The sequence below is a fragment of the Strix aluco genome, chromosome 13 (assembly GCF_031877795.1).
Source record: "Strix aluco isolate bStrAlu1 chromosome 13, bStrAlu1.hap1, whole genome shotgun sequence".
Taxonomy (NCBI): domain Eukaryota; kingdom Metazoa; phylum Chordata; class Aves; order Strigiformes; family Strigidae; genus Strix; species Strix aluco.
The window spans coordinates 20,877,886-20,891,299 of record NC_133943.1 but is presented as its reverse complement, the minus strand read 5'-3'; the positions used below and the strand labels follow the sequence as shown (position 1 = coordinate 20,891,299).

The following is a 13,414-nucleotide window of genomic DNA, read 5'->3' as shown; positions in this document are numbered from 1 at the left end:
ATTGGTAAGGTGGATGAAATGCAGACTGCTGAATTTTGGCAGCTGTTGGGTGTCAGAGTTTCAGGCAGTTGTCCATCAGTGTGGGGAATGGCTTTTTGAGTCTCCTGAGCTGAGGTTGATGTTGAGGGAACGTCCTTAGCTTTGAGGTGTCCCTCCTGCTTCCCCTGTGACAGAAGTGCATGAGGGGCACTGGGCATTGTCCACTTTTTGCAGAACATGAGCCATTTTCTCCTGTCCAGCTTCCCCAGAAACACTGATAATGTTAAGGGAAAATATCCTTGAAATCCAATTCCCCTTCCTGAAAATGTTTCATTTCTGAAGAAGCACCCAGTGATGCTCCAGGTAAGTCGCTCACACCTACAGTGGATGTGTTTGAGAGACAGATGTGCTTTTGTTCCTGCTCAGCTGCGGCATTTTCCTGTTGGATCGAGCGAAGGTTGCCTGGGTTGTAATGCCTGTAGGGCTGGAGCAGCAAAGCACCACTGCCTGCTCTCGTTCCTCTGCTGCTGCTTCCAGGCACGGTGGGAGCAGGCGGCAGCCGGGACAGGTGGAGGAGGGACCTTAATGTGTTTGTGGGAGTGGATGTGTTGGGCATCCAGAAGATGTTCTCAGTGAAAATGCCGCGGTGTTTCCTGGGTGGCTTTTGTTTGGCTGTGTGATGCGTGGATCATGCTAATGCTGAGAGATATTCCGTGGGGACCAATGCCCCTGGGTACGGAGGTTCTTGCTGTGTTGTTCTGGCAGTACCTGAGTTCCTGAAAGGGGAAGTAAGAGCTGGACAGTCATTGCGCAGGTGGGAAATGAGTGAGGAAGAAGAGTTCTTCCCCAAGGTACATGAAGAGTGCTGGGGAGCTGTGGTTGCCCCGTGCTTTGTGAGCCTTCCTGGAGGGTTGTCGTGGTGGGCTGTGATGGGTTTGAGTTCACAACTGAGTCAGATCCGGTTTTTTGGATGTTGAAGTACCTGGGTCTTGGGCTTGTGTTTCAGAGGGTGGTGGATTGTGTTCGGATGTCACGGAGCTGTTCTTTGCCATGTGATTGCCTTGCTGTGTTATCTGCCGGGTCCCGGAGAGGACTGGAGGCTGAGGAGTGTGGCCTTCATGCCGAGGGGAGGGGAAGTTGCAGGTGCATGGACCGTAGGAAGGTGCTAGGGAAGAGGAACGAGAGCTCTTGCCAAAGGGCGTGTCCCTCCTTCATGGCGAGCATGGTGCAGCTATTTTTAAAACATTTTGGTAAAGGAAGAAATGAAGAGACAAGGATGGAAGCAGAAGAGAAATAGAGACAAAGAAAGGTCAGAGCGGGGCAAAAGGGAAAAGGCAGAGAGAAAGGAAGAGAGTAAAGAAGAGAGAAGAGAAAGGAGGAAAGAAACATAAAGGAGCAAATAAAAAGGAAGGAAAGGAAGGACTCCTTGCAAGCAAGCAAGCAAGAAGAGATGATTGAGGAAGATTCCCAGCATGCACTGATGTTATCTCGAGATGCTGAATGGAGTTGAGGAACTCGGCATCCTCGGTACTGGGGGCACTCTGCAAGGCTTGGTGAAGGGTGGTGAGGAAGAGGAAGGAGAGCTCTTTCCACGGGACATGTCCATGCTTCACTGTGAGCATGGTGTAGACATTTGGGAAAGATTTTGATAAATAAGAAGAACAGAGGAGACAAGGATGGAAACAGAAGAGGAGGGTAGGCAAAACTGAAACAGGGGAAAGAAGGAAAGAGAAGGGGAAGAGAGAAAAAGGGTGAGAAAAATAAAATGTCAGAAGGAAATGCACATGGAAAGGAAAAAGAATGGAAGGACCGACACTATGCAAGTAAAAAGCAAGCCAGGAAGGAAGGAAGGACGATGACACGGAGGAGTGAGAATGGAACCGTAAAGGCGATGAGCGGCACGCACCGACCTGAGCTCTCGGCGCTGAACAGAGCTGGTCCCCGAGAGCCTCGGCCTTGGCTCGAGTCCCGCGCTCCGGCGCTGCTGCCCCGTCATTAGCGCCGATGGGTGCGACTCTGCTGGTCTCGGCCGCGGAGGCGGCGGCTGGTGAGCTGCGATCGGGGGGAAAGAAGAGAGAAGGGTGGAAAGAGAAGGGCAAGGGGCGGAGAGAGCGGGGGGCGGCAGGGCAAGCCCGAGCAGGAGAAGGAAGAGAAGAGGAAGACGGGAGAGAAGAAAGAGCGAAGAGAAGGAGGAGAGGGACGGTCGTGGAAAGAGACGAACCGAGTCGGAAGAGAAAGGAAGAAACGGTCAGGAAAAGGGAGCGGGAGGCGGCAAGAGGAAAGCGTGCGAGGGCGAGCGAGGGCTGTGTGCAAGCAGAGAGCGCTGCAGGAGGAGAAAGCAAGAGCGAAGGAGCGGGCAGAAGGGCGGTCAGGGCCGGGAGAGGGGCTGAGCAGGTCGGGGCCGGCGGCGCGGGCGCTCGTGGGCAGCGCGTGAGGCGGCGGAGCAGCACACGGTGTCGCTGCAGGCTCAGAAACGGCGGCTCGGCTCGGGCGGCTCCGCCCCGGTGCGGCGGAGAGCCCGGCTGTGAGCGCGGGGGGGCGGCGCGGGGCGGGCAGGAGAGCCGGGGCGTGCGGACGGCGGCGGGGAGCCGTGCGGGGCCCGGGCGGGTGCCGGCGGCGGCGGCGGCGGCGGCGATGGGCGTGTGCGGGGCGCCCGCGGTGCGGGTGCTGGTGCTGGCGGCGGCCTGGGCGCTGGGCGGCGGGCAGGTGCGCTACTCGGTGCCGGAGGAAGCCAAGGCCGGGACGGTGGTGGGCCGGCTGGCGCAGGACCTGGGCCTGGAGGCGGGCGAGGCGGAGGCGCGGCGGCTGCGGCTGGTGGCGCAGGGCCGGCGGGCGAGCGTGGAGGTGAGCGGGGCGAGCGGGGCGCTGGTGGTGAGCTCGCGGCTGGACCGGGAGGAGCTGTGCGGGAAGAGCGCGCCGTGCGCCCTGCGCCTGGAGGTGCTGGTGGAGCGGCCGCTGCGCGTCTTCCACGTGGAGCTGGAGGTCACCGACATCAACGACAACGCCCCGCTCTTCCCCGCCGCCCGCAGAAACCTCAGCATCGCGGAACTGTCGCTGCCGGGCTCTCGGTTCCCGCTGGAGGGCGCGTCGGATGCGGATATCGGGGCCAACGCGCAGCTCTCCTACACCCTCAGCCCCAGCGAGCACTTCTCCCTGGATTTACAAAAGACCGAGGAGGACGTTGAGTCCTTATTTCTTGTGCTTAGGAAACCTCTGGACCGCGAGACGGTGCCCGTGCACCGGCTGGTGGTGACGGCGAGTGACGGGGGCCGGCCGTCGCTGACGGGCACGATGGAGCTGGTGGTGTCAGTGCTGGACGCCAACGACAACGCGCCCCAGTTCAACCAGTCGGTGTATAAAGTGAAGCTTCTGGAAAATACGGAACGCGGCACTTTAGTGATCAGAGTAAACGCCACGGATTTGGATGAGGGAACGAACAGGAATATCTCGTATTCTCTCGGGCAGTTTTTTCCTCAGGAAGGAAGAGACGTTTTCGGGATCGACAGAAAGAGCGGAGAGATTCGTCTTAGGGGTGACTTGGACTTTGAGAATGTTGGTCTTTATCGTCTGCAAGTGGATGCAGCGGATCAGGGCAACCCCCCGCTGTCGGGTCACTGCAAGGTGGTGGTGGAGGTGCTGGACGTGAACGACAACGCGCCCGAGGTGTGGGTGACGTCGCTGTCGGTGCCGGTGGCGGAGGACGCGCCGGTGGGGACGGTGGTGGCGCTGCTGAGCGTGTCGGACCGGGACTCGGGGGCGAACGGGCGGGTGCGCTGCGCGGTGTGGCCGGCGGCGCCGTTCGGGCTGGTGGCGACGTTCGCGGGCTCGTACTCGCTGGTGCTGCGGGAGGCGCTGGACCGGGAGCGGGTGTCGGAGTACGAGGTGGAGGTGCGGGCGGAGGACGGCGGGGCGCCGCCGCTGCGCGCCAGGCGCGGGGTGCGGGTGCCGGTGTCGGACGTGAACGACAACGCGCCGGCGTTCGCGCAGGCCGTGTACACGGTGCTGGCGCGGGAGAACAACGCGGCGGGCGCGGAGCTGGCGCGGCTGTGGGCGCGGGACCCGGACGAGGCGGGCAACGGGCGCGTGAGCTACTCGGTGTGGGAGGGCGGCGGCGGGGGCGCGGCGGCGGGCGGCGGGTGGCGGGCGGCGTCGAGCTACGTGTCGGTGGACGCGGAGAGCGGGCGGCTGTGGGCGCTGCAGCCGCTGGACTACGAGGAGGTGCAGGTGCTGCAGTTCGAGGTGCGGGCGGTGGACGCGGGGGAGCCGCCGCTGTGCGGCAACGCCACGGTGCAGCTCTTCGTGGTGGACGAGAACGACAACGCGCCGGCGCTGCTGCCGGCAGCCGGCGGCGGGCCGGGGCCCGGGGCCGCGGGCTCGGCGGCGTCGGGGCCGGGCTCGGGGGCGTGGTGGGCGTGGGCGGCGTGGGGGGCGCCGGCGGGGCAGGTGGTGGCGAAGATCCGCGCGGTGGACGCGGACTCGGGCTACAACGCGTGGCTGCGCTACGAGCTGTGGGAGCCGCGGGGGAAGGGCCCGTTCCGCGTGGGGCTGTACAGCGGCGAGGTGAGCACGGCGCGGGCGCTGGAGGAGGCGGACGGCCCGCGGCAGAGGCTGGTGATCGTGGTGCGGGACCACGGGGAGCCGGCGCGCTCGGCCACGGCCACGCTGAGCGTGTCGCTGGTGGAGGGCGCCGAGGCGGCGCTGGCGGCCGCGGGCTCGTCCTCGTCGTCCTCGTCGGGGTCGGGGCTGCGGGCGGCGGAGGGCGGCCCGGCGGCGGCGGCGGCGGCGGCGGCGGCGGCGGCGGCGACGAACGTGTGGCTGGTGGTGGCCATCTGCGCGGTGTCGAGCCTGTTCCTGCTGGCGGTGGTGCTGTACGGGGCGTCGCGGTGGGCGCCGCGGGCGGCCGTGCTGTCGGGGCCCGGGCCGGCGACGCTGGTGTGCGCCAGCGAAGTGGGGAGCTGGTCGTACTCGCAGCGGCAGAGCCGGAGCCTGTGCGTGGCGGACGGCGCGGGCAAGAGCGACCTGATGGTTTTCAGCCCCAACTTCCCGCCGCCGCCCGGCCCCGCGGCGAAGGAGACGCAGCCGGAGCCGCCCGCTCTGCTGGACACGGTCAGTGGCCCTCCCTCCTTAACTCTCTCTCTTCCTCTCTCCCTGCCTCCCTCTCTCCGTCCGTCTGTCGCCTGCCGGCCCTTCCCCCGACGCCCCTTGCCCGCTGCCGCCCTTCTGGCGCGTCCCGTGGGCAGGCGCTGGTGGGAGCCGGGCTCATCCCGCGGGGCCTGCGGGCGGTGGGTGCGTGGCGGGGGCTGAAGGGTGGTGGTGGCACCTTTGCCTCTGCCCTCGCGTCCTCCCCGCAGCCCCGGGGCTCTTGCTGGGGCTGCGGGATTGGGGGGTAAGTGAAGGTGTTGCCGCCGCCAGCAGCAGCAGCAGTTCCCGTCCTCCGCTGGGCTTTGCTGTTGTGGGTGGCAGTTGTCGTCCCGTTCAGTAAAGTCACTGCCGCTTGTGGGGAGAGGTGCCACGACGTGGGCTTTGGGGCCGCTCTTGCTTGCTGGTGTGTGGCATTTGCACCCGAGCTTGCTGAAGGAGTGCAGGACACGCCGGCTGTGGTGGTGATGGTCCCCAGGCACTCTGTACTGTCTTCTTACCGGTGCTGAGTGGGCTGGTATCAGTTTTGGTTTCCTGTTGTTCCCTCTCCTCGTCTCTCATCTCATTCTTTGATTCCCTCTGCATATCAGAAGACAAGTATGGGAGATGATGTGTTTGTTTTGAGAACGTATGTCCCTGAGTGGTGAATGGAGGATACCCAGAGGAGAGCATGAGGCAGGAAGGGCACAAAATGTTCCTGCCCAGGATCCTTTCCCAGGCTCCAAGGTTCTGCAGTTGGAGGCCTTCTGGACCTTGAGATAGTGTGTGGTACTGAAATGCCACAGAGTGTTTTGAGGTTATGAAGATCTTGCACTAGAGAGAATCCCTTGTGCTGGCATCTACCTGACATAGGAAATGTGCTGGATAAGAGTTGTTGGAAGATGTGTTTGTTATGCGGCGGGTGGTTACTCTCTGCCTGCAGTGTTCCCTGTGTCTTCTTTCTCTGCCAGCTGTTTCACTGCTGCCATTTTTTATGCCACTTTCTCTCTTCCTTGGGCATGGAGTCGCTTGGACCTCTTCTGCTGCCATTTCCTATAGCATCACGACCTCAGTGCTAATATCTTCATATGATTTTTTACTCTTTTATTTCTAGCTGAGGTGTGATAGGGTAGGCTGCTGTTCTCTGTAGTATCTCATATCATTTTGTAGAGGAAATGTGGAGGTCGAGGGCATAAATTGGGATCTAAAGGATGTCTGACAATGTCCAGTCCAAGGCCGTCCTGAAAGGTGCAAATGTTGAAGTTGGATGGGTTTTCTTGTGGTGTTGTCCAATCTAATTTTTCATGTCTTTGCTCTTTATCATTCTGCATGGTACTTTTGCTTTCAATATCTTTGTCATTATCCCTTCCAGTCTTTTATTTTTTAACACAAGGAAATGTTCCTCAAAGAGAAGCTGCTTTAAATCTTTGGTCATCCTGCTTGCCTTCTCTGAAACTCTTGGTGGTCTTCTCTCTTCTTACCTTGTAAGAAGGGGAGGACATCCACAAAATATTCATAGTGTTGGTGAACCTTATATTTCTGCAAAGTTGAATGAAATACTTTGTTTTCTTCCATGGTGTCATAAGTCTTACGTTTTTGATTGGCAGTGAGAATGGTGGTGATATATCCATGTCACTGTCCTCTCTATGCCAAAGATGTAGTCTCAGACCCTTAAATGGTTCGTTCAGAGTCAGTCACTGTCTGGTTGCCACATATTTTTCCTCATCTCCTCAGCTTTGTGGCGTTCTGCATGGAAAATCTTATGTTATTTTGCCATTTTCCTACCAATGTCTTCAGGGACATCGTCTCTTTCTGCAGTTCTTCTCAGCATACTGGTATTTTAGCTCTGCTCTGTAGGGTAGTATATTCTGTAACCTTTGTTATATCACTCTCTGTGACTTTTTGAGATCTCTTGATTAAATGAGACAGTTTCTGGCAAAGATCTTTGCCTGACTACAGTGTTGACCTTATTATCTTGCTCAAGTGACCAGGTTTGGTTTTCCTGCCATCAGCTCCAGTTGCCTCTTTCAGCCTTCTTTCATTTTGTATGGAGTGTTTTCATTTGTGTACATTTTCCTGTCTTGCAGGCAGGGCACTTTTAATGAACTTTTTGCTTTTGGTTACTGCAAAGTGCTGGTTTCCAGTCTTTTCTTGATCAGAAGTCTCTCCTCCATTTTGATTCTCCTCTGAAAAAGAGATTATGCAAGGTGATCAAGCTGGTACTCCAGGTTCTTCTCTGTTCACCTCGTATAGCATATAGCAGTTTGTGAACTACTACAGATTTACTATGAACATGGAAAAGATAGTAGAAGCATTTCACATTGCCGCTTTCCAAGTATTTTGTAAATGTACTTTCTAATACAAAGTACTTAGTGGCAGAAGAGCATGAACCAACGTAGGTGTGAAAAATGTGCGTCTATAGCGCTATATTAGGCAAGATGTATTGCTAGATGACTTGGTTTTTGTGGGTAAATATATCTGTAGAAGCACCTCAGCTGTGGCTCCTGACTCTGGTAGTTCAATGTACCCTGCAGTGGTAGGCTTTGCATTTCTTTTTTTTTTTTTTTTTTTTTTTTTTTTTTTTGATCCCTTCCTGAGAACACTTTTTAAAATAAACTGTTACATTGTGTCTCATTGTGTGGATGCCTTGTGATGATCATGTGAATATGAACTGGGATGACACTTGAAAATCCTGATTTGATTCCCCCATAGACAGCGTGGCTTAGCTTGCCTTTCTCAGGAGACATGTCAGTAACTGTGAGTGAGAGCCATGCTGCCAAGTGTTGGCTGCTTGATTTCAGAATTTGTGCCCCTTGCCATCACTGTGACTCACTGTCTTGTAGTGTCCTAAGATGAGGTTTAACTCAAGAGAATGCTGTGAGACTTTGGGTTTAATTTCTGTTTCTGCCTTCATAGAAGTGGATACAGAAATGCTGGCAATACATTGCTCTCAATAAATTTGAGAGGCTGGAAAAAACCTGTTTGCTTTTCCAGCCTCGCTTCCTGAAAATCATGAACAGTGGTCCTTGAACTCACCCCTGACAATGGAGAGCTGGAAATAAATCAAGACAACTGTTAGAATAGCAACAGATGCAATGAAAGATGACCTATTAACAGATCTACCTGGATTTTTTTAAGCATTTGCTATCTTCATTTGGTTTGACCTCCTGTTGCATCGTTGATGCTTCTGTGGTAGAACCAGGAACTCACCACCATGTGAAATCACCCGTTTCATGTCACTGCCTGGCCTGCGTGGCGGGTAGCAGCAAGTGTCTGTGGCTGTGTAGAGAAGGGACCCTGATGTGTTTATGTCAGTGGATGAGGTGGGAGTCTGGGAACATTTTGTAAGATAACTGTACCTTGCCAGAGCAGTGGTGCAACCCTTTTGTGTTGTCTTCGGTTACATCATGGGTGGGTGACTGTACTACATCCTGCAGTGCCTCATCGCCATCAGTAACGGACACATTGTTTTGCTGTACTGTGGGTGCCTACCAGCCTAAAAAGGTAAGCAAGAACTTGTAATTCATTGTGCAGCTACAAGTGGGGAATAAAACTTACACAAAATCCTTTATTGAGACACATAAAGACTACTACTATTTCACCCTTCCAAGAGGATTTGTCCTGTGTGGGTTATCTTCAGATGGACATACAGAGTTATGAAGTCACCAACGGAGCTGAAACTCTTTGGAATTTGTATGCACTGCTGGTTTCTTACGTTGGACCTGTACTTCAAAAGGCAAAACCATTCTGTCACTGAGACACACAAATATTCTTTGTAATATGATGTCCTCATTCTATTATTTACTGCATGAAAACCAAGGAGAGTGCATGGGACTGCTCAGCTACACCACTGTCACAAAGCCACGAAAAAGTTAGCAATTTCTGCTTGTTTTTACCATTGCTGCACTAGACACAAATACATTCCATGTGAATCTATGCCTTCTGGAGACCTGAGTACTTTCCATAGATGGAAGATCTATGGATACAGTCTTCTTCGGTAGTAGAAATCGCTGAACTCTCTTGGCAAAGCAAGAAATAAATGAGGAAACTGAGTTATGCAATGTGTCAGGAAGACAAAGAGAGGACATCAGAACTGGGGTAGGGTCTTTTCAGTGACCTTCCCAGCTGTGATTTCTGCGTTAACGTAGGCGTTTAGGAAACATTTTGGCAAATGTATATAAAGTGCATTTAGGGAAGCGAAGAGATGGGAGAAGAGAGAAGAGAAAGAAGAGGAGAGAGGAGAGAAGAGAAAAAAAGGAGAGGAGAGAGAGGAAAGAGAGAAGAAGGAGAGGAGAGAGACGAGGAGAGAGACGAGAGAGAAGAAAGAGGAGAGAGACGAGAGAGAAGAAAGAGGAGAGAGAAGGAAGGAAAGAAGAAAAGATGAGAGGAGACGAGAGAAAAGAGCCACCTATTATCGAAGGGAAATGTTCCGAAGGGAAGTTGCGGAGCACGTCGCCGAGCGGGCGGAGCCACGGCGCGTCCTTCCTGGAGCGGAGCGCTGCTACGGGCCGCGGGAGGCGGCAGGAGGCGGCGGCGGAGCAGGAGGCACCGTTCTCGGCCACCAGGTGCCGCTGTTGGCCGTGAACCCGCGGGAGGGCGACAGCTCCTCCCCGAGCCGCGGCCACGGCGGCCGTCAGGCGCGGATGCGGCGGCGGGAGGCGGGATGCGGCGAGCTGGAACGGGAGGGGCAGTGAAGTGTGGACCGGCGCCCCCGCGACTGCCGGGGAGCCCTTAAGGCGGGAGTGGGCGTGCGTGCGGGCGGCGGCGGGGAGCCGTGCGGGGCCCGGGCGGGTGCCGGCGGCGGCGATGGGCGTGTGCGGCGGCCCCGCGGTGCGGGTGCTGGTGCTGGCGGCGGCCTGGGCGCTGGGCGGCGGGCAGGTGCGCTACTCGGTGCCGGAGGAAGCCAAGGCCGGGACGGTGGTGGGCCGGCTGGCGCAGGACCTGGGCCTGGAGGCGGGCGAGGCGGAGGCGCGGCGGCTGCGGCTGGTGGCGCAGGGCCGGCGGGCGAGCGTGGAGGTGAGCGGGGCGAGCGGGGCGCTGGTGGTGAGCTCGCGGCTGGACCGGGAGGAGCTGTGCGGGAAGAGCGCGCCGTGCGCCCTGCGCCTGGAGGTGCTGGTGGAGCGGCCGCTGCGCGTCTTCCACGTGGAGCTGGAGGTCACCGACATCAACGACAACGCCCCGCTCTTCCCCGCCGCCCGCAGAAACCTCAGCATCGCGGAATCGTCGCTGCCGGGCTCTCGGTTCCCGCTGGAGGGCGCGTCGGATGCGGATATCGGGGCCAACGCGCAGCTCTCCTACACCCTCAGCCCCAGCGAGCACTTCGGGTTGGAAGTGAATTCCAAAGAGGGAAAGAAAAACTCCGTGGTCCTCGTATTAATGAAACCTCTGGACCGCGAGACGGTTCCCGTGCACCGGCTGGTGGTGACGGCGAGTGACGGGGGCCGGCCGTCGCTGACGGGCACGATGGAGCTGGTGGTGTCGGTGCTGGACGCCAACGACAACGCGCCCCAGTTCAACCAGTCGGTGTATAAAGTGCAGCTGCCGGAGAATGCTGCCCCAGGAACTGCCTTTTTCCAGCTCACAGCGACAGACATAGATGAGGGAATTAATCGGGAGATATATTATTCTTTCAGCGACACTATTCCTGCGAAAGTTCAGGAGCTTTTCACACTTGACAGAAAATCCGGGGAACTACGGACTGCTGGTGAACTGGATTTCGAGAACGTGCAGTCGTATGACCTGGAGATCGAAGCGAGAGACAGAGGCTCCCCTCCCTTATCGGGGCACTGCAGCGTGGAGCTGGAGGTGCTGGACGTGAACGACAACGCGCCCGAGGTGTGGGTGACGTCGCTGTCGGTGCCGGTGGCGGAGGACGCGCCGGTGGGGACGGTGGTGGCGCTGCTGAGCGTGTCGGACCGGGACTCGGGGGCGAACGGGCGGGTGCGCTGCGCGGTGTGGCCGGCGGCGCCGTTCGGGCTGGTGGCGACGTTCGCGGGCTCGTACTCGCTGGTGCTGCGGGAGGCGCTGGACCGGGAGCGGGTGTCGGAGTACGAGGTGGAGGTGCGGGCGGAGGACGGCGGGGCGCCGCCGCTGCGCGCCAGGCGCGGGGTGCGGGTGCCGGTGTCGGACGTGAACGACAACGCGCCGGCGTTCGCGCAGGCCGTGTACACGGTGCTGGCGCGGGAGAACAACGCGGCGGGCGCGGAGCTGGCGCGGCTGTGGGCGCGGGACCCGGACGAGGCGGGCAACGGGCGCGTGAGCTACTCGGTGTGGGAGGGCGGCGGCGGGGGCGCGGCGGCGGGCGGCGGGTGGCGGGCGGCGTCGAGCTACGTGTCGGTGGACGCGGAGAGCGGGCGGCTGTGGGCGCTGCAGCCGCTGGACTACGAGGAGGTGCAGGTGCTGCAGTTCGAGGTGCGGGCGGTGGACGCGGGGGAGCCGCCGCTGTGCGGCAACGCCACGGTGCAGCTCTTCGTGGTGGACGAGAACGACAACGCGCCGGCGCTGCTGCCGGCAGCCGGCGGCGGGCCGGGGCCCGGGGCCGCGGGCTCGGCGGCGTCGGGGCCGGGCTCGGGGGCGTGGTGGGCGTGGGCGGCGTGGGGGGCGCCGGCGGGGCAGGTGGTGGCGAAGATCCGCGCGGTGGACGCGGACTCGGGCTACAACGCGTGGCTGCGCTACGAGCTGTGGGAGCCGCGGGGGAAGGGCCCGTTCCGCGTGGGGCTGTACAGCGGCGAGGTGAGCACGGCGCGGGCGCTGGAGGAGGCGGACGGCCCGCGGCAGAGGCTGGTGATCGTGGTGCGGGACCACGGGGAGCCGGCGCGCTCGGCCACGGCCACGCTGAGCGTGTCGCTGGTGGAGGGCGCCGAGGCGGCGCTGGCGGCCGCGGGCTCGTCCTCGTCGTCCTCGTCGGGGTCGGGGCTGCGGGCGGCGGAGGGCGGCCCGGCGGCGGCGGCGGCGGCGGCGGCGGCGGCGACGAACGTGTGGCTGGTGGTGGCCATCTGCGCGGTGTCGAGCCTGTTCCTGCTGGCGGTGGTGCTGTACGGGGCGTCGCGGTGGGCGCCGCGGGCGGCCGTGCTGTCGGGGCCCGGGCCGGCGACGCTGGTGTGCGCCAGCGAAGTGGGGAGCTGGTCGTACTCGCAGCGGCAGAGCCGGAGCCTGTGCGTGGCGGACGGCGCGGGCAAGAGCGACCTGATGGTTTTCAGCCCCAACTTCCCGCCGCCGCCCGGCCCCGAAGCAGAAAACGGTTATGCTGGGAAGGGGCCGTCTCTCTCCCCATTTGTTTCAGGCGTGGTAAGTGTATCTGCAAGTGTTTTTAATTTTTTTTCCGTCTCTGGGTACTTCTTTTTACCTGTCACTATTCAAGGATCATCTGTGTATTAAAACACCTTTCTCTCTGGTAATAATTTTACAATGCTAGTCCTACCCTGTATTGCTGTTGGATGTAGTTGTAGTGATCTGCACTAGACATGAGTGTTCGCCTTTTGAAATTTCATTGACTACCTGAATGCCTCGCAAAATTTCTATGTTGCCTTTTTTTTTTTCTTGCTTAGAACGTTGTTGGTAAACGTATTCTTAGCATTGTAAGATTTATACACCCCCCACGCCCCCCCCGCTACTTGGCATGGAATGGCAGGAGTAGGTGTTAGCGAGACTTTTATTTCCATTTTTTTAGTGTTTTTCAATGTATGAGAACAGCTGGGAAGTACCCAGGTGTTTGGTAGCTCCCTCAAAATGAATGTAATTAGGGTACTAGTCATCTTTGAAACTATACTTGGTCTGATGAATATCCTGTTCATTAACGCCAAGGCTTCCTTGGGATTTTATTGCTTCAGAAGCTCGCTGGTTGGTGGGTTTCGCCAGTCTTAAAAAGCTGAAATATAATGAACTGACAGTTATGGGGTGCCATGAGGGGAAGAAATGTTGGTGGAGTACTGCTCTGCCTCTAGAAGTCTGGTGAAAATGTGGAGGGAAGTGGAGTGAGCTGTTTGAGGGAGGGGGTGCTCCCTGCCCCCCCTGCACCTCTCTCCGCCACCTGACCCCGCTCTCTTCATAGTGTTGTGGCGTCTGTTCTACCCCATCCACCCCAGAAACGTGCTGTGGAAAGTAAAGTCGAAAGTTCCTGGGAGTCGAGAGAAGGAGGAAGAGTGGTTATGGGAAAAGTAGAAGGGAGAGCTTCTCTATGCAGAATAGTCTCGAGGTGGTAGGTTGAAAACTTTTGGTTCTTCTAGCAGAAAAAGCAGGGAAACATAGATTCAAGTAGAAAGAAGTTTTCGGTACTGGTTTCCACACTGATTTCACTGTGTGGGGAGTGATTGCTTAA

At 58.3% G+C, this 13,414-nt stretch overlaps 2 protein-coding genes across 2 annotated transcripts in view; both read left to right on the top strand.

Moving 5' to 3' along the window:
- Window positions 1-1,983: 1,983 nt before the first annotated feature.
- Window positions 1,984-5,461, top strand: LOC141929195 (protocadherin alpha-10-like). Its single transcript, XM_074838377.1, has 6 exons — window positions 1,984-2,026; window positions 2,297-4,305; window positions 4,423-4,715; window positions 4,824-5,085; window positions 5,220-5,365; window positions 5,443-5,461. The coding sequence occupies exons 1-6, from the start codon at window positions 1,984-1,986 to the stop codon at window positions 5,459-5,461; spliced, it is 2,772 nt and encodes a 923-aa protein (XP_074694478.1).
- Window positions 5,462-9,903: 4,442 nt separating this feature from the next.
- Window positions 9,904-13,414, top strand: part of LOC141929194 (protocadherin alpha-2-like) — a 94,473-nt gene continuing 90,962 nt past the window's right edge. The window contains exon 1 of the mRNA XM_074838376.1: window positions 9,904-12,384. Within this exon, the coding sequence (XP_074694477.1) occupies window positions 9,904-12,384 (2,481 nt within the window). The remainder of the gene's footprint in view (window positions 12,385-13,414) is intronic.